This window comes from Aphelocoma coerulescens, chromosome 1A (genome assembly GCF_041296385.1).
Source record: "Aphelocoma coerulescens isolate FSJ_1873_10779 chromosome 1A, UR_Acoe_1.0, whole genome shotgun sequence".
Classification (NCBI taxonomy): domain Eukaryota; kingdom Metazoa; phylum Chordata; class Aves; order Passeriformes; family Corvidae; genus Aphelocoma; species Aphelocoma coerulescens.
In genome coordinates this window covers 1,727,434-1,748,810 of record NC_091014.1, presented here as the reverse complement: position 1 = coordinate 1,748,810, position 21,377 = coordinate 1,727,434, and the positions used below count along the sequence as shown (strand labels likewise).

The 21,377-nt window shown below is 66.8% G+C and overlaps 2 protein-coding genes across 2 annotated transcripts; both read right to left on the bottom strand.

Annotated features, from left to right (window-relative positions):
- Positions 1 to 80: 80 nt before the first annotated feature.
- Positions 81 to 4,990, bottom strand: ARSA (arylsulfatase A). Its single transcript, XM_069033611.1, has 8 exons — positions 4,633 to 4,990; positions 3,574 to 3,814; positions 3,148 to 3,366; positions 2,502 to 2,671; positions 2,047 to 2,171; positions 1,818 to 1,945; positions 1,469 to 1,571; positions 81 to 1,364 (listed from the first exon to the last, which is right to left on the bottom strand). Exons 1-8 carry the CDS (start codon positions 4,875 to 4,877, stop codon positions 1,042 to 1,044), a joined length of 1,554 nt encoding a protein of 517 aa, XP_068889712.1. The 5' UTR covers positions 4,878 to 4,990; the 3' UTR covers positions 81 to 1,041.
- Positions 4,991 to 6,344: 1,354 nt separating this feature from the next.
- LOC138104509 (acrosin-like) lies at positions 6,345 to 8,732 on the bottom strand. The gene is made up of 5 exons (XM_069003805.1): positions 8,579 to 8,732; positions 8,187 to 8,450; positions 7,798 to 8,063; positions 7,434 to 7,579; positions 6,345 to 6,841 (listed from the first exon to the last, which is right to left on the bottom strand). Exons 1-5 carry the CDS (start codon positions 8,647 to 8,649, stop codon positions 6,467 to 6,469), a joined length of 1,122 nt encoding a protein of 373 aa, XP_068859906.1. The 5' UTR covers positions 8,650 to 8,732; the 3' UTR covers positions 6,345 to 6,466.
- Positions 8,733 to 21,377: the final 12,645 nt, after the last annotated feature.

The following is a 21,377-nucleotide window of genomic DNA, read 5'->3' as shown; positions in this document are numbered from 1 at the left end:
GGGTTATGGGGTGGTTTAGGATTCCCCAGGTCAGTGCTCCTTCCCCTTCCCACTGCAGCCGGAAGCACGAAAGGCAAGGATCAGGGGTTGAAAATTGGAATTTACTGGAAGCAGCCATGAGATGAGGGATCAAACAATTATTTGCAGCAATCTTAGTAAGAAAAAAATGTAAGACAAAGCAGTGATTTCCATGGGAAGCCTGTGACAACGGCAGCTCTGCCCTACCACGTCCTATCCTGATGGAAATAATGCCCTTTTCCGTGGAAGGGAGAGCCCCATCTGGGTCCTGGACACTCCCAGCTACCAAAAAAAATGATTCCTGTGGCCCACATGAGGACACTCATTAAGCACATTTTCAGCCCAATGCAGTCTCCCGGGCAAAACAAGGATGGGAAAATTTGGGAGTTGGGAGGGAAAAGGAGCAGGGTTGGGCCTGGATTTGGGGGGACCCACGGGGTGGAGAGGAGAGGATGGGCCTGGCAGGTGGAGAGAGCGAGAAACTTCTCCGGCCCAGGTTCCCCTGGCAGAGCCTCAGGTGTCCCATTCCCGGGAAAAGCAATTTAGGCACTGAGAGCAACGGGAATGGGAGCAGCTGGAGCTGCAGTCCCGGGGTCCCGAGGGAGCCTGAGCTGCTGCTGCTGCCGCCCAGGGGTGTCCCCTCTGTCCCCAGGCCCTGCCCCTGAGCTGCCGGGACCCCCATCCCCCTCCGCCCGCTGTGCCCTCGGCCCCGGCAGCGCTGGAGCTGCAGCCCCGGCTCTGCTCCCACCGTGGGCCCAGCCGGGATCGCCGGGTCCGGGACGCTCCCTCTGCTCCAAAGAGCTCTTCTGGCTGCTCTGGAGAAGCTGCCCCGCACGTGGTCCCTGCTGGAGCGAGTTGGGATCCTGTCCAAAGCCTCACCTGGAATGTTCCCCACGGAGCACAGAGCTCTGCCTGCACTCCCAGCAGAGTTTGGGCTCTCCCCGACCCCCTTTGCTGCCCCGTGAGTCCGAGGGGTCCCCGAGGCCGATGCTGGGGCTGGGGCAGGGATGTTTGGGCTGTCAGTCAGTGCGGGGCAGCCCCGGGCTGGGAGCAGCGGCAGCAGGAGGGTTTGGGGCTGCAGTTGGGGGCACAGCAGGGCTGCAGCGAGGGGTCCCGGCCCTTCTTGATCTGGCTCTCCCCGAACTCCAGGCGCTGCTCCAGCAGCACCTTCTGCAGGGTGATGTCCCTGAGCACCTGCAGCACCTCCGGGCCCACCTTGCCCTGCAGCAGGTCGTAGTTCTCAGCGGGGTCCGACTCCAGGTCGAAGAGCAGCGGGGGCTGGTGCGGGGTCAGCGGGGTCAGCCCGTGGCACGCCTGGTCTGGGGTGGTGCCGCTGTGGAAGGAACCTGCAAACAACCCCTGGGTGAGCTCAGACCCTTCTCCCGGAGCTCTGGGCAGCAGGAGCCCTTCCCAGAGCCCCCAGAGGAGCTGGGGAGGGGGCAGCACCGACCTTGGGTGAAGTAATGGGCCTTGTACTTGCCCAGGCGGACGGCGAAGGGGCCGTGCAGGGGTTCGGGGGATGGAGGGTAGAAGAACACGGCCTGGCGAGGGCTCTGGGGGGACAGCAGGGCTCAGCTCAGCTGGGCAGCCCCCAGGGAGGGCAGGACCAGGCTGAGACCCCCCCAGGAGCCCCGATCCTACAGCTGGAATAGGGCTGGAGCTGATGGACAGCAGCGCCCTGGCGGCTGGGCACAGCTGGGCACAGCTGGGCACAGCTGGGCACACTTGGCAGGAGCCAAAAGCCGCCAGCCCCTGGATCTGCCCCGATCCAAGGATCTGTGCCCCAGCTCCAAACTCACCTTCCCCGAGCCAAAGAGCAGCGGGCTCAGGTCGAAGCCATCCAGGGCCACCTTGGGAAGGGCAGCTCCGGCCAGGGCGCTCAGGGTGGGCAGGATGTCCAGGGTACTGGCCAGCTCGTGGGTCACTCCTGCCACAGGGAGAAGTCCAAGCAGCTCATCCCACTGCCACCCCTGCCCCTCTTCGTCCCGGGATGTGTCCGAGGGGCTGGGCCAGCCCTGCCTGGCTCACCTGGAGCGATCCTGCCTGGCCAATAAGCCACCGCCGGCTCCCTCATGCCACCTTCGTAGGTCGTGCCCTTGCCACACTTGAGGTGGCCGGCGCTGCCTCCGCGTGCCATGCGCAGGGTGGAGGGGCTGGGGACGAGAACCGGCTGCCATCAGGTGCCAGGGCCGCGCCGTCCCCTCCCTGGTGCCACCAAGGGGGCGGGGACAAGGTGCCAGGGTGACTCTGCCACCCTGCTCGGCCGGAGGGGCAGGGTGAGACAGCCGGGCAGGGCAGAGTCACCACTCACACAGGGAACCGGGGGGGTCACGCTGCTGGCCCAAACCCTGGGAGGTTTCTGAGTCACAGGAACACAGAGGTCACGCCCCGTGCCCCCTCCAGAGCAGCGCCCACCTCGCGCCTCACTGGGGTCGCTTGGCACTGCCCCATCCCAGTTCCCCCGCCCCAAACCAGCCCCTCACCCGTTGTCCGAGGTGAAGAACACCAGGGTGGAGTTTTCCAGGCCGTGTTCCTGCAGGGCCTGCACGAGCTGTCCCACGGAGCCATCGAACTCGGCCAGGGCGTCCCCAAAGGGGCCCCGCCGCGTCTGCCCCGCGAACTCCCGGCTGGCAAACTGGGGGTAGTGGGTGTGCTGGGAAAGGGCAGGGAACACCGGGATCAACCCCCCTGGAGCTGCAGCTGCTGCTGGGACAGGCAGGGACAGGCAGCAACCCCAGGCAGGACGTGCAGAGAGGTGACAAAAGGCATCAGCTGAGAGGAGACTTGTCCCCGAGTCTCAGCGGTGGCACAACGTAGCTGAGCTCCAGGAGAGGGTGGGGAGCTCCAGAGTGGGAAGTTTGCCCTGGGGATGGCACGGGGAAGAGGGAGAAGCTCCAGAAAGAAGCAGCCTGAAAGCTTTATCCCAATAAGATCTGGTTTTGTGTGGGAATAGCAACGCCAGGTCATGCAGGAGCAGATTTTGGGGTGGCAGGAGCAGAGATGCTTCCTTGTTCTCTGCATGGGACTCAGGCTCCTTTCCCTTTTCCCTTCCCTCTTCCCTTCCCACTCCCCATTTCCCAACCCTTCCCTTCCCAAGCGCCCGGAAAATCCCCGCTCTCTCTCTCCTACGTGGGAAGCGTAGTAGAGCAGGAAGGGGAGGCCTCGGCGGGCGCAGTCGGCGATGAAATCCCGGGAGAATTTGTTGTAGAGGGGCACGAGGTCGGGGAAGGAGACGGGCTGCTGGATGATGGTCTGGTTCCAGAGCAGCGGCAGCGGCACCACGCCCTGGTCACAGGTCCCAAAGCACTTGGTGTCGGGTGGGAAGCAGGTCAGGTTCTGGCAGGGGCCCTGGAGAACACGGAATATTTGGGATTCGAGCTCTGGCGCAGCACAGGGAAGAAAAGGGAGACGGGCGAAGTCCCACAGCGGCCTCTCCCCGCTGGAAACCCCTCCCAGAGGACTCTGCCCACCCTAAAACCGCGCCCAGGACCGCGCTGCTCCCACCCAACCCCCTCCGCGCAGGACCGAGGACCCCACGCAGCCGGAGGCTCTCACCTGGTCATGGGAATAGGGCACTCCCAGGAAGTGATCGAATCCCTGGTGCACGGGCAGGAAGGAGCCGTTGATGCCAAAGCCCAGGTGCCACTTGCCAACCATGGCCGTGGCGTAGCCCTGAGCCTTCAGCAGCTCGGCGACGGTGACCTCGGCGAGCGGGAGCCCTCCCCGCGAGCCCGGGTCGAACACGCCGGGATAGATCCCGGAGCGCACCGGGAAGCGGCCCGTCAGCAGGGCGGCCCTGCAGGGAGCGGGGACACGGGGGTCAGGGGGACATCCCGGGACACGGCGGGTTTATCTGCATCCCGTCTTTCCCGGGACACCGCGGGTTTATCCTCCGCCCGTTTTCCCCGGGATACGGCGGTCAAGGGGGATATCCCGGGATACCGCGGGTTTATCACCCCGTCTTTCCCGGGACACGACGGGTTTACCCTCCTCCCGTTTCTCCCGGCACACGGCAGGTTTATTCCCCCGTCTTTCCCGGGACATTGGCAGCTTCATGCCCCTGTCTATCCCGGGACACCGCAGGTTTGTCCCCTCACCTCTCCCGGGACACCGCAGGTTTGTCCCCCCGTCCCTCCCGGGACACCGCAGGTCCATCACCGCCCATCCTTCCCGGGACACCACAGGTTTGTCCCCCCGTCCCTCCCGGGACACCGCAGGTTTGTCCCCCCACCTCTCCCGGGATACCGCAAGTCCATCACCGCCCATCCTTCCCGGGACACCGCAGGTTTGTCCCCCCATCCTTCCCGGGACACCGCAGGTTTGTCCCCCCGTCCCTCCCGGGACACCGCAGGTTTGTCCCCCCATCTCTCCCGGGATACCGCAGGTTTGTCCCCCCATCTCTCCCGGGACACCGCAGGTTTGTCCCCCCACCTCTCCCGGGACAAGGCGCGTTCATCCTCCTCCCATCCCGGGACACGGAAGATTCATCACCGCCCGTCTACCCCGCGGCTTTATCCGCCCCATCCCTCCCGGGACACGGAGGATCCATCCTCCTCCCGGTCCCTCCCGTCCCACCGCAGCTTCGTCTCCCCGTTCCTCCCGCGGGGGCCGTACCGGGACGGGCTGCAGACGGCGGCGCTGCTGTAGAAGTCGGTGAAGCGCAGCCCGCGGGCCGCCAGCCGGTCCAGGTGCGGGGTGGCGGACGAGGGGTGCCCGTAGCTGCCCAGGTCCCCGAAGCCCAGATCGTCCGCCAGCACCACCACGAAGCTGGGGCGGGCGGCGGCCGCGGCGCGCACGGGCGGCAGCAGCAGCAGCAGCAGCAGCAGCACCCAGGGGTGCTCCCGGCCCTGCGGCGCCATGGCGCTGCCCTGAGGGTGTCCCCGCGTGTCCCGGGGTGTCCCGGGGTGTCCCGGGGTGTCCCCGCTGTGTCCTTGCGGTGTCCCCGTGGCCCCGGGGCGGTCCCGGCAGTGGTAGAGCGGGTCACGTGATGTGTATGGCGGTCACGTGGCCGCGGGGCATGCTGGGAGTTGTAGTCCCGCGCGGCGCCCGAGCGGCCGTGCCCAGGCACGGGATGTCGGGATGGGGCAGCTGGGAAGGGGCACCCCAGGAGGGGCATCCCAGAGCACAGGATTGCCTCTGGACAGGTCAGGAATATCCCCAGAGAGGAGGCTCCACCCCTCTCTGGTCTCTGCTCAGGGCTGGGTCGCTGCCCAGGAAAGAAGTTCTGGCTCCCGTCCAGGCGGAACTTCCCGGGATCGGTCCCTGCCCGTTCCTCTGGTGCCACTGCTGGGCCCACGGAGCAGAGCCTGACCCTGCCCCTACAGCGGGCGGAGGGGGATGGGGGTCCCGGCAGCTCAGGGGCAGGGCCTGGGGACAGAGGGGACACCCCTGGGCGGCAGCAGCAGCAGCTCAGGCTCCCTCGGGACCCCGGGACTGCAGCTCCAGCTGCTCCCATTCCCGTTGCTCTCAGTGCCTACATTGCTTTTCCCGGGAATGGGACACCTGAGGCTCTGCCGGGGGAACCTGGGCCGGAGAAGTTTCTCGCTCTCTCCGCCTGCCCGGCTGTGCCGGTTTGGGGCGAAGCAGCGGCAGGAACCGACCCCGCACCAACAGCGTGCGAGCGGTTCTGCGGTCAGAGACCCGCTCCGAAGGGAAGGACACAATAAACGCGGCCAAGGCAGAAAAATTGGCTGAAACCGCGCGGTCCGAGCACAGCGGCCACCCCGGGGGGCGGGGCGGCGGTCCCAGCCCGGACCCGCAGTGGTGGCCGCGCTCCTGAGGCGCTCCTGCGCTGGGGCTGCTCATCCTCGGGCCGCCCAGGGGTGCTGCTCGTGGCCCAAGCCCGCAGCCCTGGAGGTGACATCCCGAAATCCAGGCAGGCACGGGCAGTGCCTCCCCAGGGCGGGCAGTTTCCCCGCGGGGCGCTGCCATCCCGTGAGTTTCGGGATCTTTCCGGAGCCCCCCAGGTCGCTCTGCCGCCCCCCGGAGCTCCCGGTGGCCCCGAGCAGGGACGGCCCCTCGGGGTGGGTTCTGCTGCTGGCCCAGAGGGAGCTTTCAGCCCGTCCCAGCCGTGCTCCCAGCTCATCGGGAGGGGATGCAGGGGCTGCAGCAGCCACCGGGCACAGCCCACAGGAGCCCGGGCACTGCCCCGTCCTGCCCGGCCCGGCCCTCCCCGGCTGCCGCTCCTCTGCCCCAGCCCAGGAGCCAGCCCCGCCCATGGTCCCGGCTTATCCCGGCCTTGCTGCGCACAGAGCTGGGCTGAAAAGGCGCATAACTGGGAACAGGAAGAACTCTATTTCAAGAACAAACTGAATTCACCGCCGAGGTGGGCTCAGGGCAGGAGCAGGAGCAGGACACGGCAGCGCCGGGCACCGGGGCTGCCTTTGGCACCACAGCCACGGCCCCAGCACGGAATGGTTGCCAGAACGGGATCAGCTCATCCCGCTGCTCAGGCTTTCTCTCCCTTCAGGAACTGCAGGAGCTCCAGCAGCAGGTTCAGGAATTTCCCCAGGATCTGTAGTTGGAATGAAACGACCGTGAAATCCTCCGATTCCTCCGGATTCTCCAGGTTGCTCAAGTCGTAGTCCGGCTCTGGCTCTGCTGGAGGAGGGGCCGGGGTTGGGATGGGCTCTGGAGGAGGAAGATCTGCTTCTGGCGGGAGCAATCCCATCTGGACCTGGATCCAGGTGTGGAAGTGCTGGGTGGAGATGAAGATCCCAGGTCGCTTGGCCCCGGCACAGCCTCTGCCCCAGCTGGCCAATCCCACGAGCCAGAAGTAGTCACCGACGTTGTCCTTGCAGACCAGGGGACCCCCGCTGTCCCCCTGTGCCGGGAGAGAGGGGTCAGGGGCTGCTCCGGACTCACAGCCACACCTCGGGGCTACTGGGAGCACTGGGTGGGCTGTGTGGGCACAGCGCCAGGCCTTGGGGACAAGGGGACACCGGGCAGGGACCCAGGGGTGGGGAAGGGCAGGAATAGGATGGGATCCACAACAGGAACCCGTGGATGGGGAAGGGAAGGGCCACAGGAAGGGAAGGGAGGGGATAGAGGACAGGGTGGGCCATGTCAGGGGCTCAGGGGTCCCTGTGCTGGGTTTGGGGGTTGAATGGGGCCATGTCAGGGGCTCAGGGGTCCCTGTGCCGGGTTTGGGGGTTGAATGGGGCCGTGTTTGGGGCTCAGGGGTCCCTGTGCTGGGTTTGGGGGTTGAATGGGGCCGTGTTTGGGGCTCAGGGGTCCCTGTGCTGGGTTTGGGGGTTGAATGGGGCGGTGTTTGGGGCTCAGGGGTCCCTGTGCTGGGTTTGGGGGTTGAATGGGGCCGTGTTTGGGGCTCAGGGGTCCCTGTGCTGGGTTTGGGGGTTGAATGGGGCCGTGTTTGGGGCTCAGGGGTCCCTGTGCCCCCGGGCCCACGCTCGCACCTGGCAGGTGTCGATGCCGCCCCGCGGGTACCCCGCGCACAGGTCCTGGGGGTGCAGGGTCCCCCCGTACCAGCGGCTGCTGTTGCACAGCTGGACGTCCATCAGCCGGACCTTGGCCTCCTGCAGCGCCAGGCGCGGGCCGGGAGCTGCGGGCACAGCGGGCGCTGAGCACCCGGGCCCTCGGGGGGCCCTGCGGGGCCCTGTGGGGCCGAGCCCCCCGCCCGGGGCCGGGCCGTGCCCCCGCGGAGCCCCTCGCCCGCCGTGGCCCTGCCCGGGGCTCCGGGGCACGGCCCGGGCCCGGCTCTGCTCGGGGCCAGCCCGGCCGCGTCCCCAGAGCCCGGCCCCGGCCCCGGCGGGCACTGACCGCTGCCCGGGGCGGCTCTCCAGCCCGCGATGTAGCAGCTCTGCAGCTCGGGCACTGCCAGGGAGCTGTCGGGCACGCAGCCCAGCTGGATGTAGTCGCTGCACTCCACGGGCTGCGCCAGCTCCAGCAGGGCGATGTCGTTCCTGGCCGCGCTGGCCACGTAGCGCTGGTGCACCAGGAGCCTCCGGATGTGGCGCAGCTCGGCCTCGGGGCCCGGCTGGGTGAGATCGGTGGCCCCGATCAGCACCTCCCACCTGGAGATGTCTCTGGAGAGCGGATGGAGAACGGATTTGATGGAGCAGAGCCACGGGATGTGGCAGCCCCGTTCCCTTCCCTCACTGGGCCCCTGTCCGTGCTGTGGGGCCACCCCTGGCCCTGCTCGTCCTTACCCAGGCCTGAAGAAGCAGTGGGCCACCGTGAGGACCCACTGGGGGTGGATGAGGGCCCCCGAGCACATGTGCCACGTGCCGTTCTCCAGCGTGGCCTGGATGCTGACGATGCCGGGCCAGGCTCCCGGATGGACCCCGGTGCCACCCACATCCTGCGCGGTGTCATCGGAAGATTCCAAGGGTTCGTAGTTGGCATTCAGGGAATCGTAGTCAGGAACCAGCGAGCTGTGGTCGGACGCCATGGGCCGGAGGCCGCAGGTGCCTCTGGAAGCACAAAGCCATCCCCGGGCACAGCAGGGCCAGGGAGCCCCGAGGGGCTCATCTGTCCCCAGGCGGTGCCAGGGAAGCCCCGAGTGTCCCCGAGCCCCCTCCCAGCCCCGGGGGCCGCTCACCTGCAGGTGTCCCAGGTGCCCCCCGCGGGCCCGGCCAGGCCCAGCAGGACGAGCAGCCCCAGCAGAGCCATCGGTGCCAGCGCAGCAGGCGGCAGAGCCGGAGCAGAGGTGGCACCTGCAGCCCCAGGGCCCCGCGGTGCCACCGGGCCGGGCTGATGTCACAGAGGGGCCGCCCGGGCCCTGGAACCTTGGAATGGCTCGGGCTGGGAGGGACCTTAACGAGCGCCCGGGGCCACCCGTGCCATGGCAGGGCCACCGAGCTGGCCCTGCGCGCTCCGAGCTGGCCCCGGGCGCTTCCTGGGATGGGCCAGCCCGAGCTTCCCTGGGTTTGGGGCTTTTCCAGCAGGAGCGAGGGATTGGATCAGGGAAGAGCAACCACGGAGGGGCTGGAGCCCGGGGGATTTGCATCCCTTCGGGGCCGATCCAGCGTCACCGCCGCTCCCTGATCCCACAGCAAGGCCCTGCCGTCCCCTGGGATCGGGCACAGCCGGGATTGGGATTGCCCCCCCCAGCCGTGGCCTGGGGGCGGTTCTGGGCGGGCATCCCGCGGCTGCAGGTGGCAGATGGCTCCGGGATGTCCCCGTGCCGCCGCTGCCACCCCGCAGGCGCCAGCTGGAGCTGTCCCCGAGCGTGTTCCCGACGCCGTTTCCCACAGACAGCGTCTGCTCCGCTCCATCTGCGGCTCAGATGGTGCCAAGGGGTGGCACGAGAAGGGGGAGGATGCCCGGGAGACACCGGGAGAGGCTGGGAGGGAGGCAGGAATTGTCCCCAGGATCGCGGGAGGCTCAAGCCCGAGGTCACCTGGGGGCAGCTCCAGGGGCAGCTCGGCCTGGAGCACGACCGGAATTTCGAATGTTCCCAAAGGTTTTGAGTATCCCGCAATTTCTGTGCCCGCGCTCAGATATCCCGACAACAGAAGTGATTCCTTGCGTTCCTGGTGGCGTTTGGTGCTGGTTTTCTTTTAATTTCTGCTGTCGCTGGGCACAAATTGGTGGAGGATTGGTGGAGTCTCTCCAGCATTCCCATGTTTTCCTTGCCCAGGGAAACCTGGAATAGGCGCAGTATTCCCGGTGTTGGGCACAGGAGGGATCGCCCCTGGCACAGCCCAGGCTGCCTTTGGCTCGTGCCGGGAGTTTGGTGGCAGCCAGAATTCCCAGATCCTTTTGGGAAGAGCCGCTTCCCGGCCGGACAATTCCTGGTGCCGTGAGGTTATTCCTGCCCGGGTGCAGGGCTTGGCATTCCCTGAATTCCCGAGCTTCCAGCTCCGGTGCCCGCTCTAGGTGGCAGCAAATCCACGGCTGGGCGGGTCCCTCCTCCCAGTTTTGGGTCAGAATCCCAGGATTACGGAAAATCCTGAGCTGGAAGTACCTGGGAGGATCAGAATCCCACTCCTGGCCCTGGATAGGGCACCCTAAAATCCCACCCCATCCCTGTTCCCACCGGGAATGTCACCGTTCCCTGGGGAGCCTGGTCAGTGCCCCACCACCCTCTAGGTGAAAAACCTCTTCCTAAAATCCAGCCTAACCGCCAGCATTCCCTGGATCCTGTCCCTGCTCCATCGGAGCAGCCCCTCGGGATGAGGCTGACTCTGCCGAGGCCTCGCTTTGCCCCTTTTTCGTACTTAATAATGGAGATTTTGGACAATCCTGCTCCCAGCTCGAGCTCAGTGGGGTGCGGCTGGATGGGGTTATCCCGGGATTCAGGGGTGTGGCTGGATGGGGTTATCCCGGGATTCAGGGGTGTGGCTGGATGGGGTTATCCCGGGATTCAGGGGTGCGGCTGGATGGGGTAATCCCGGCTGGATGGGTTATCCCGGGATTCAGGGGTGCGGCTGGATGGGGTTATCCCGGCTGGATGGGGTTATCCCGGGATTCAGGGGTCCGACTGGATGGGATTATCCCGGGATTGATTCAGGGGTGTGGCTGGATGGGGTTATCCCGGCTGGATGGATTATCCTGGGATTCAGGGATGCGGCTGGATGGGGTTATCCCGGCTGGATGGGGTTATCCTGGGATTCAGGGGTGCGGCTGGATGGGGTTATCCCGGCTGGATGGGGTTATCCCGGGATTCAGGGGTGCGGCTGGATGGGGTTATCCCGGCTGGATGGATTATCCTGGGATTCAGGGGTGCGGCTGGATGGGGTTATCCCGGCTGGATGGGTTATCCCAGGATTCAGGGGTGTGGCTGGATGCGGTTATCCCAGGATTCAGAGGTCCGGCTGGATGGTGTTATCCCGGCTGGATGGGGTTATCCCGGGATTCAGGAGTGCAGCTGGATGGGGTTATCCCGGCTGGATGGGGTTATCCTGGGATTCAGGGATGCGGCTGGATGCGGTTATCCCGGGATTCAGGAGTGCAGCTGGATGGGGTTATCCCGGCTGGATGGGGTTATCCCGGGATTCAGGGGTGCGGCTGGATGCGGTTATCCCAGGATTCAGAGGTCCGGCTGGATGGTGTTATCCCGGCTGGATGGGGTTATCCCGGGATTCAGGGGCGCGGCTGGATGGGGTTATCCCGGCTGGATGGGTTATCCCGGGATTCAAGGGTGCGGCTGGATGGGGTTATCCCGGCTGGATGGGGTTATCCCAGGATTCAGAGGTCCGGCTGGATGGGGTTATCCCGGCGGGATGCGGTTATCCCAGGATTCAGGGGTGCGGCTGGATGCGGTTATCCGGGGGGAGCCTCAGAGGGGTGCAGCTGGAAAATATCCAGGTTATCCCATGGACAGCCAGGCGGGAATCGGTGCAGAGGCACAAAATGCTGGGTCCAAGGAGATCTCAATTCCCGACCCTGATCCCGGCTCTGATCCCGGCCCTGATCCCCCTTCTATCTATCCCATTCCCTCATCGCTCCCACAGCCAGGAGGAGCTCCCTGGGGTGATCCCACTGGGAATATCCGGGGAAGGAAGGAGCTGATGGGATCTCGGGGCAGCAAAGGGTCCCGTCCCTGGGGGCAGTGCCCAGCAAATCCCAGTCTGGAATGCCGGAGGACCCGAATCCCGGTCTGGAATGCCGGGGAATCTTCAGTCCCTGTCCCCCCAGTGCCTTCCCCCGTCCCTGCCACATCCCTGCTCCCTGGGGCTGGAATATCCCCCAGGAATCTGCGTCTCATGGCAGAGTCCCCGTTTGGGATTCCCACTTCCCCAGCCTCCCATCCCTGGGGACATTCCTGGGACATCCTCCGGAGCCGGGGTCATTCCCGAGGGGCGCAGGAGGGTGGGATTCCCATTCCTTGGGTTTATCCCGGTTTTTCTCCTTTGCTGTGCCCGTTTTGGGTCCGGATGCGCCTCCAGAGAGCCCAAAGCTCTTCCCTGAGCGCTGTCCCCTGTCCCGCCTCATCCCAGCTCCCACCTGGGATGGATGGAGCTCCAGAGGGTGGGAAACCCCACCCCAGCTCCTGGGAATGTGGGAAAGGCTCTTCCCTCTGCGCTCCGGGATGGAAGGAGGAGGTTCTGCCCTGCCCCGCCCCACTGAGCCCCACCCGGCCCTTCCCGGTTCCTCCCCTCCACCGGGAGCTGTCCAGGTGTTGTTTTCCCAAGGAATCCCCAGGGCTGGGAGCCGGTGCCCATCCCATTCCCGCGATCCCAGCGCTCCCAGGTGTTGTTTTCCCAAGGAAGAATTCCCAGTCCCCGTCCCATTCCCGCGGGTCCGGCCCCATTCCCGGGATCCCAGCGCCCCTTTCCTTCCCGCACAGCTAGGATTTGTTGGGATTGTCCCGGCTCCTCGGAGAACTCCTGGAATTTGGGGAGCAGGGCAGCCTCGGGAGAACAGCGCGTTCCTGGCTCTGCAGGCTCCTGAGGGAAATCCGGGAAGTTTCTGCTCCGTGAGCTAAAAAATCCCAAAAAAATCCCAATGGAAATCTCCGGATCCGGACCGGGCCAAAGGACAAATCCCGGACGCTGCTCCCGAGCCTCGGGGGTGACAACGGCGACACGGGAGGGGACACAGATCCCCGGGAATTCGGGAGCGCTGTCTTAGGGACAGCTCCGGGAAGGCTCCCGGTGACAAAGCGGGGACAGTTGTGCGGCGGGGATGTGGCAGGAGGGAAGGTGGCCCTGCGGGGTGGTGGCACCTGGCGCTGCTCCTGCCAGCCCCGGCCGGGCCACCGGGCCGGTGACCGCGTGGGGACACCGGGGGGGGACAGGGGACACACGGGTGGGGTGGCCGGAAAAGGGGGTGTGGGGACACAGGAGGGGACAGAGGGGCGCACCCGCGAGGGGGTGGGGACATCGGAGAGGGCAGGAAAAGGGGGATGGGGACAGCGGAGAGGGCAGGAAAAGGGGGATGGGGACAGCCAGGGGGACGGGAAAGGGGGGGTGGGGACACCCAGGGAGGGCAGGTGGAGGGGTCTGGGGACACCCAGGGGAAGGGGACACGGGGACACCCAGGGCGGTGTGGGAGGGGTGTTGTCCCCACGGGGAGGAGCTCGGGGGTGGCCGAGTCCCTCCTTCCGTGCCAAGGGTGACGCCGCCGGGACCTGGCCCTGCCCCCGGCAGGAGCTGTGACCGTGTCCCGGTGCCCGGCAGGAGCTGTGACCGTGTCCCTGCCCCCGGCAGGAGCTGTGACCGTGTCCCCTGTGCCCGGCAGGAGCTGTGACCGTGTCCCTGCCCCCGGCAGGAGCTGTGACCGTGTCCCGGTGCCCGGCAGGAGCTGTGACCGTGTCCCGGTGCCCGGCAGGAGCTGTGACCGTGTCCCTGCCCCCGGCAGGAGCTGTGACCGTGTCCCCTGTGCCTGGCAGGAGCTGTGACCGTGTCCCCTGCCCCCGGCAGGAGCTGTGACCGTGTCCCTGCCCCCGGCAGGAGCTGTGACCGTGTCCCGGTGCCCGGCAGGAGCTGTGACCGTGTCCCCTGTGTCTCGCAGGAGCTGTGACCGTGTCCCCTGTGCCCGGCAGGAGCTGTGACCGTGTCCCGGTGCCCGGCAGGAGCTGTGACCGTGTCCCTGTGTCCGGCAGGAGCTGTGACCGTGTCCCCTGTGTCCCGCAGGAGCTGTGACCGTGTCCCCGTGCCCGGCAGGAGCTGTGACCGTGTCCCTGCCCCCGGCAGGAGCTGTGACCGTGTCCCCTGTCCCGCAGGAGCTGTGACCGTGTCCCCTGTGCCTGGCAGGAGCTGTGACCGTGTCCCTGCCCCCGACAGGAGCTGTGACCGTGTCCCCTGTGTCCCGCAGGAGCTGTGACCGTGTCCCCTGCCCCCGGCAGGAGCTGTGACCGTGTCCCCTGTGTCCGGCAGGAGCTGTGACCGTGTCCCCTGTCCCGCAGGAGCTGTGACCGTGTCCCGGTGCCCGGCAGGAGCTGTGACCGTGTCCCCGTGCCCGGCAGGAGCTGTGACCGTGTCCCCTGTGTCCGGCAGGAGCTGTGACCGTGTCCCTGCCCCCGGCAGGAGCTGTGACCGTGTCCCGGTGCCCGGCAGGAGCTGTGACCGTGTCCCCTGTGTCTCGCAGGAGCTGTGACCGTGTCCCCTGTGTCCGGCAGGAGCTGTGACCGTGTCCCGGTGCCCGGCAGGAGCTGTGACCGTGTCCCCTGTGTCTCGCAGGAGCTGTGACCGTGTCCCCGTGCCCGGCAGGAGCTGTGACCGTGTCCCCGTGTCCGGCAGGAGCTGTGACCGTGTCCCTGCCCCCGGCAGGAACTGTGACCGTGTCCCCTGTGTCCGGCAGGAGCTGTGACCGTGTCCCTGTGCCCGACAGGAGCTGTGACCGTGTCCCTGTGCCCGGCAGGAGCTGTGACCGTGTCCCGGTGCCCGGCAGGAGCTGTGACCGTGTCCCCGTGCCCGGCAGGAGCTGTGACCGTGTCCCTGCCCCCGGCAGGAGCTGTGACCGTGTCCCCGTGTCCGGCAGGAGCTGTGACCGTGTCCCCTGTGTCCGGCAGGAGCTGTGACCGTGTCCCGGTGCCCGGCAGGAGCTGTGACCGTGTCCCGGTGCCCGGCAGGAGCTGTGACCGTGTCCCCGTGCCCGGCAGGAGCTGTGACCGTGTCCCTGTGCCCGGCAGGAGCTGTGACCGTGTCCCCTGTCCGGCAGGAGCTGTGACCGCGTCCCTGCCCGCTGGCTCGGGCCAGCGCCCTGTCCTGGCCGCGCTGGCACTGCCCCAATGTGTCCCCACCCACGCCTGACCAGGGCAGTGCCACAGCGGGCGCCACAGCCAGGGCACCTCCTGTGCCCCGGCCCCGTGTCCCCGTGTCCCTCTGTCCCCCGTGTCCCTCTGTCCCTTTGTCCCTCTGTCCCGTGTCCGGGCCATGCTGTGTCCCCGTGCCGGGTCTGTTCCCGCCCGGGGCTCCCTCAGGAAGGGACAATCCCGGCCCCGCCAAGGTGTTTCCTGCGCTCCCTGATAGGGCCGGGCAGCCGCGTCCGGAGCCACCCCGCAGCTGGGCACTGACCCCACAGCTGGGCACTGACCCCACAGCTGGGCACTGACCCCACAGCTGGGCACTGACCCCAGAGAGGGGCACTGACCCCACAGACCCCACAGCTGGGCACTGACCCCAGAGAGGGGCACTGACCCCAGAGACCACAGAGCCGGGCACTGACCCCAGAGCCGGGCACTGACCCCAGAGCTGGACACGCCACACCCCGCGTCACCCGCAGTCCCCCTGTGCCCCCCTGTCGCCGTCCCCTCTCGCCGTCCCGGTGCCTCGGGCTGTCCCCGCCGTGGCGGGCAGGCCGGGGGCGGTGTCCCGGCGGGGCCGGGTGTCCCTTCCTGGCAGGAAAGGGGCCGAGCTGCCGGAGCCGGGAGTTTCCTGCGGGATCGGCCCCGCGGGCGCCAGGAGCGGAGCGGCCGCCGGCGGAGCGGGGGCACCGCGCCAGGTACCGGCACCGGGGGGGTCCGGGGGGTCCGGGGGGTCCGGCCGCACCCCGAGCGCGGGGTTGGGACCGGGACCACCGCAGCAGAGCCGCCCGGTGCCCCCCGCGGGGCTGGGCCGGTGCCGGTGCCGCGCCCCGGGGTCACCGGGCGGGTTGGCCCCGGAGTTCTGCGGGGTTCGGGGGGAGGTTCGGGGGGCACCGCGAAGGGCCCGGTGCGGGACGCGCTGGGGGTCGGCGCTGCCCCCCCCCGGTCCCCCCGTGGCTCATCCCGGGGCTGGGGAGCGAATCCCCGGGCCGGGCGGGGGGTGCGGGGGGACGCCGAGAACCGAGGGGTTGGGGAAGCGGCACCGGGGCGGAGCGGCGGCGGCGGCGGCTCGGGGGGTACCGGGAGAGCCCCGCGGAGCCGCCGAAGTTTTCCGTGCGCCCGCCCCTTCCGTGCGCACCGGGCTGGCCGTTGCCATGACAACCCCTAAAACCGAGCCCCGCTGCCGGCGGCGGGGGCCGAGCTCGCGGGGGATCCGCCGTGCGCGCCGCTCCCGCCCGGCCCCGCCGCCGCCGCCCCCGCCCCGAGCCGCTCCCGCCCCGCTCCGCCGCCGGCGGCCGCCGCGGCGATGGTGGCTCGGGCCGCGCAGCCCCGCAGGTAACGGGAGCCACCGGCGAGCGCGGAGAGCTCGGGGGTCGCGCTCGGGGGCTCCCGGGGGCGGCGGCGGGCGGGGGGAGCGCGGAGGCGGCCGTGGGATGCCGAAGGGAGCGGGGGCGGCGCGGGGGCGGCCGCGGGGCTCGGGATGCGCGGGGGAGGCGCGGGGGACGCGCCGGGCACGGGCCGTGGGTGCCCGCGGAGCGTTCCGCGGGTGGGTGCCCGGGATGGGCGGGGGGTGGGGGGGGGGGGGGTGGGAATGGGGGGCGGCTGCGGGCTGGAGGCCAAGGCTCGGCATTCCAGGCTGGCAACGGGGAGCTGGGAACGGGCAGCGAGGGCTGGGATGAGCCCCGGGCGCGTAGGATGCGAAGTGCGGCTGTTCTGGGGGAGAAGAAAAAAGCAGCCTGGGATCGGCAGGGAACGGGATGTGCTCGGGGTTTGCAGCGAGGAGAGCCGGAGCCGCGGATTTTTTTGGGGGAGGGGGGGATTTGCCTGGGAATGGGAGCCGGCAGCTGGCGGAGGGGGCAGAGGAAGCGTTTGGGGTGGCGGGGGGGGGGATTTCTGGCCGAGGCCTGGCGCTGATTTTGTGCCTTCCCCTTTTGGGGTTTGTGTAGGATCGAGGGGATCCCCCCTCGCGGCTGTGCTCAGAGCCCCGGTTTTCTGCGTGTGGGAGAGCCCGAGTTGTGCCGGGAGTTCTCTCAGGGGGTGCTGGACAGCCCCGAGCGTGGGATTTATGGGATTCGTGGGATTCGTGGGGCTGTGTTCCTTTCTGGGCCTCAGCTGGAGAATTTGTTCAATCCTCAGCTGCTGGAAAAGTGAATTCGCCCCTCTTTGCTCTTCCCGTCCCGGGTTTGAGGAAGGCGATCCCAGATCTGAGCAGGTGCAGGTCCCCTCTGGATCTCCCCTGGATAAACTTCCCGAAAAACTTCTGTCCTTCTGTCCCAGGAGTGACCCGTGGGTGGCGGAGGCAGCAAATTCCCCAAATTTCTCTCCGGAGCTGCTCTTACATAACTCGGAGAGCTCCTGGATGGGGCCGAGCTGGCCCTGCCAGGGGGGCGAGGCCAGAGGGGCACGAAAGCCACCAAGGAGGGGCCTGTGATTCCCGGAAAATTATCCTGGAATGGTTTGGCTGGAAGGGAGCTTAAAGCTCATCCCGATCCATGGGCAGGGACACTTTTCACCATCCCAGGTTGCTCCTTCGGCACTTCCAAGGATGGGGCACCGCTGTTATTTGGGGTTTTTTCGTTGTTGCTGGACACCCTGCGAGCCCTAAATATCCCCACAAATGGATAATTCCCGAATACTCTCGATATTTGGGAATTCCAGCGTGGATAACTCACGGCCGAGCCGCCTGCGTTCGGCCCTGTGCCGGTCGCTCGCGCTCTGGAGTGGCACAAACCCCCCCCCCCCAAAAAAAAAACCCCCCGACCCCCCCCAAAACCACTCCCAGACCCGAGCGGCCCCGCACTACACCGGGAAGGTTCTGCCGAGATTTCCAGCCCCTAAAAATTCCCAGCGCTGCCTCCCCCGCGCGGCTCCACGTGCGGGTGGCGAGGCACGTGTGGAGTGCGAGTGCGGGCTGGCGAGTACGGGCTGGGGGCGGCCGCGGCCGGGGGGGCTGCCCGGGCTGCTTTTCCCGTCTCCTGCATTCCAGCGAGGCAGCCTCGGCTGCTTTTCCTCTCTCCTGGATTCCAGCGAGGCAGCCTCGGCTCCCATTCCCATCTCCTGGATTCCAGGGAGGCAGCCTCGGCTCCCATTCCCATCTCCTGCATTCCAGGGAAGGAGCCCGGGCTCCTTTCCCTCTCTCCTGGATTCCAGGGATGCAGCCCGGGCTCCTTTTCCCATCTCCTGCATTCCAGGGAGGCAGCCTCTGCTCTCCCAGTATTCCAGGGATGCAGCCCGGGCTCCTTTTCCTCTCTCCTGCATTCCAGGGAGGCAGCCTCGGCTCCCATTCCCATCTCCTGCATTCGAGGGAAGGAGCCCGGGCTCCTTTCCCTCTCTCCTGCATTCCAGGGATGCAGCCCGGGTTCCTTTTCCTCTTCCCCGGATTCCAGGGAAGCAGCCCGGGCTTCTTTTCCTCCCTCCTGGATTCCAGGGAAGGAGCCCGGGCTTCTTTTCCTCTCTCCTGGATTCCAGGGAAGGAGCCCGGGCTTCCTTTCCCATCTCTCCTGCATTCCAGGGAGGCAGCCTCGGCTCCTTTTCCCATCTCCTGCATTCCAGGGAGGCAGCCTCTGCTCTCCCAGTATTCCAGGGATGCAGCCCGGGCTCCTTTTCCTCTCTCCTGCATTCCAGGGATGCAGCCTCGGCTCCTTTTCCCATCTCTCAGTGCTCCACGGAAGCAGCCCGGGCTCCCTTTCCCATCTTTCAGTGTTCCAGGGAAGCATCTTGGACTCCCCCTTCTCCTCTCCCGGATTCCAGGGATGCAGCCTGTGCTTCTCTTCCCCTCTCTCCCTGTTCCAGGGGGAAAACCTGGGCTCCCTTTCCCATCTCTCAGCATTCCAGGGAAGCAGCCTGGGCTCCCCTTTCCCCCTCTCAGTGTTCCAGGGAGCAGCTTGGACTCCTCCTCTCCTCTCACAGTTTCCAGGAAGCAGCTTGGGCTCCCATTCCCACCTCTCGGTGTTCCAGGGATGCAGCCTGGGCTCCCATTCCCACCTCTCGGTGTTCCAGGGAAGCAGCCTGGGCTCCTTTCTCTCTCTCCTGCATCCCAGGGAATCAGCCCGGGCTCCCCTTCCCATCTTTCGGTATTCCAGGGGAGCATCTTGGACTCCCCTTTCCTCTCTCCCTGCATTCCAGGGATGCAGCCCGGGCTCCTTTTCCTCTCTCCTGGATTCCAGGGATGCAGCCCGGGCTCCTTTTCCTCTCTCCTGGATTCCAAGGATGCAGCCCGGGCTCCTTTTCCTCCCTCCTGGATTCCAGGGATGCAGCCCGGGCTCCTTTTCCTCACTCCTGGATTCCAGGGATGCAGCCCGGGCTCCTTTTCCTCTCTCCCAGTGTTCCAGGGGGAAATTCTGGCCTCCCTTTCCCCTCTCTCGGTGTTCCAGGCTCCTTTTCCCCACTCTCCCGTATTCCAGGGAAGCATCACGGCCTCCCCTTCCCCTTTTCCCTGGTTCCAGGGGGCTGCCTGGAACTCCCCTTCCCCTCTCCCAGTATTCCAGAGGGGAATTCTCTTCTCCCCCTCCGGCTCCGGCTGTGGCGGGATTTGGGGTGGAACGGAGCTCCCGGCAGAGCCGGGACAGGGATTCGTGTGCAGCGGGAATGAGGCGCTGGGGCTGCTCCTGGGTTTTCCAGGGAAAAGCCGCGGATGGAGGGTCCTTGTCGGCGCTCTGGCTTGTGGGGTGGGATTCCCTGGATTCCCTGAATTCCCTGAATCCTCTCGGAGCTGGAGCACAGGGAAAGGATCCCCTCCTCTTCCTGCCTCCGTGCCCATGTGGGATGTGCTGCTCCAGTTTTCCTGTGGCTCCAGGACCACGAGGAGCTGTGGGATGCAGTGGGGGACCCCCGGATTGGAATTCCCTGAATTCCCTGAATCCCCTGAATTCCCTGGATCTCTTCAGAGCTGGAGCACAGGGAAAGGATCCCTCCTCCACCTGCTCCATGTCCATGCGGGATGTGCTGCTCCAGCTCTTCCCGTGGCCCCCGGACCAGGAGGAGCCGTGGGGTTCAGTGGGGACTCCTGGATTGGAATCCCCTGACTCCCCTGAATTCCCTGAATCCCCTGAATTCCCTGGATCTCTTCAGAGCTGGAGCACAAGGAAAGGATCCCTCTCCTCTTCCTGCCTTCGTGCCCATGTGGGATGTGCTGCTCCAGCTCTTCCCGTGGCCCCAGGACCACAAGGAAAAGGAGCTGTAGGATGCAGTGGGGCTTGTGGGGTGGAATTCCCTGACTCCCCTGAATTCCCTGGATCTCTTCAGAGCTGGAGCACAGGGAAAGGATCCCCTCCTCTTCCTGCCTCCGTGCCCATGTGGGATGTGCTGCTCCAGTTTTCCTGTGGCTCCAGGACCACGAGGAGCTGTGGGATGCAGTGGGGGACCCCCGGATTGGAATTCCCTGAATTCCCTGACTCCCCTGAATCCCCTGAATCCCCTGAATTCCCTGAATTCCCTGGATCTCTTCAGAGCTGGAGCACAGGGAAAGGATCCCTCCTCCACCTGCTCCATGTCCATGCGGGATGTGCTGCTCCAGCCCTTCCCGTGGCCCCAGGACCACAAGGAAAAGGAGCTGTGGGATGCAGTGGGGCTTGTGGGGTGGAATTCCCTGAATTCCCTGACTCCCCTGAATTCCCCTGAATTCCCTGGATCTCTTCAGAGCTGGAGCACAGGGAAAGGATCCCTCCTCCACCTGCTCCATGTCCATGCGGGATGTGCTGCTCCAGCTCTTCCCGTGGCCCCCGGACCAGGAGGAGCCATGGGGTTCAGTGGGGACCCCCGGATTGGAATCCCCCAAATCCCCCGAATCCCCCGAATTCCCTGAATTCCCTGCATCCCCCCTGGCACGGCAGAGCTGGAGCAGGGGAGGCCATGCAGCTAAAAGGAGCACAAAGAGTAAATTGCCATCATCCCACTCCCGAGGCAGCTGAGCTCTGTCACTGTGACAACGGGCACGGGCGCCGGTGCCGGGGGGGCTCCGCTCCGTGCCAGCGTGGGAAGGGGAGGCGGCTCCGGCTTCGTGTCCCTCAGCTGGGGCAGGGGTGCCAGGCCTGGGGACAGCGGGTGGCAGCGGGTGGCACAGGGTGGCACAGGGTGGCAGCGGGTGGCAGCGGGTGGCAGAGGGTGGCAGCCAGTGCCAGGCCTGGGGGCAGAGGGTGGCAGCGGGTGGAAGCTGGTGGCAGGATGTGGCAGTGGGTGGCAGTGGATGGCAGCGGGTGGCAGCAGGTGACAAATGGTGGCAGTGAGTGGTAGGCCTGGTGGCAGCGGGTGGAAGCGGGTGACAACTGGTGGCAGCGGGTGACAACTGGTGGCAGAGGGTGGAAGTGGGTTACAACTGGTGGCAGCGGGTGACAACTGGTGGCAGAGGGTGGCAGAGGGTCACAGCTGGTGGCAGGACGTGGCAGTGGGCGGCAGTGAGTGGCAGAGGGTGGCAGTGAGTGTCAGGCCTGGTGGCAGCAGGGCCAGGCTGGCAGCGGGTGACAGAGGGTGTCAGGCCTGGTGGCAGTGGGTGGCAGAGGGTGGCAGAGGGTGTCAGGCCTGGTGGCAGCAGGGCCAGGGTGGCAGCTGGCGCTGGGGACAGCGGGGACGGGCACCGGGGTAACCCGAGAGCAGCGACGGCGGCGGATTCTTCTCTCGTGAATTATTGAGGGCCCCTCGCCGGGGGCAGCTCGGAGGCACCGGGGGCGGCCCTGGCGCGGGACTCGGGGACAAACGGGGACGGGCAGAG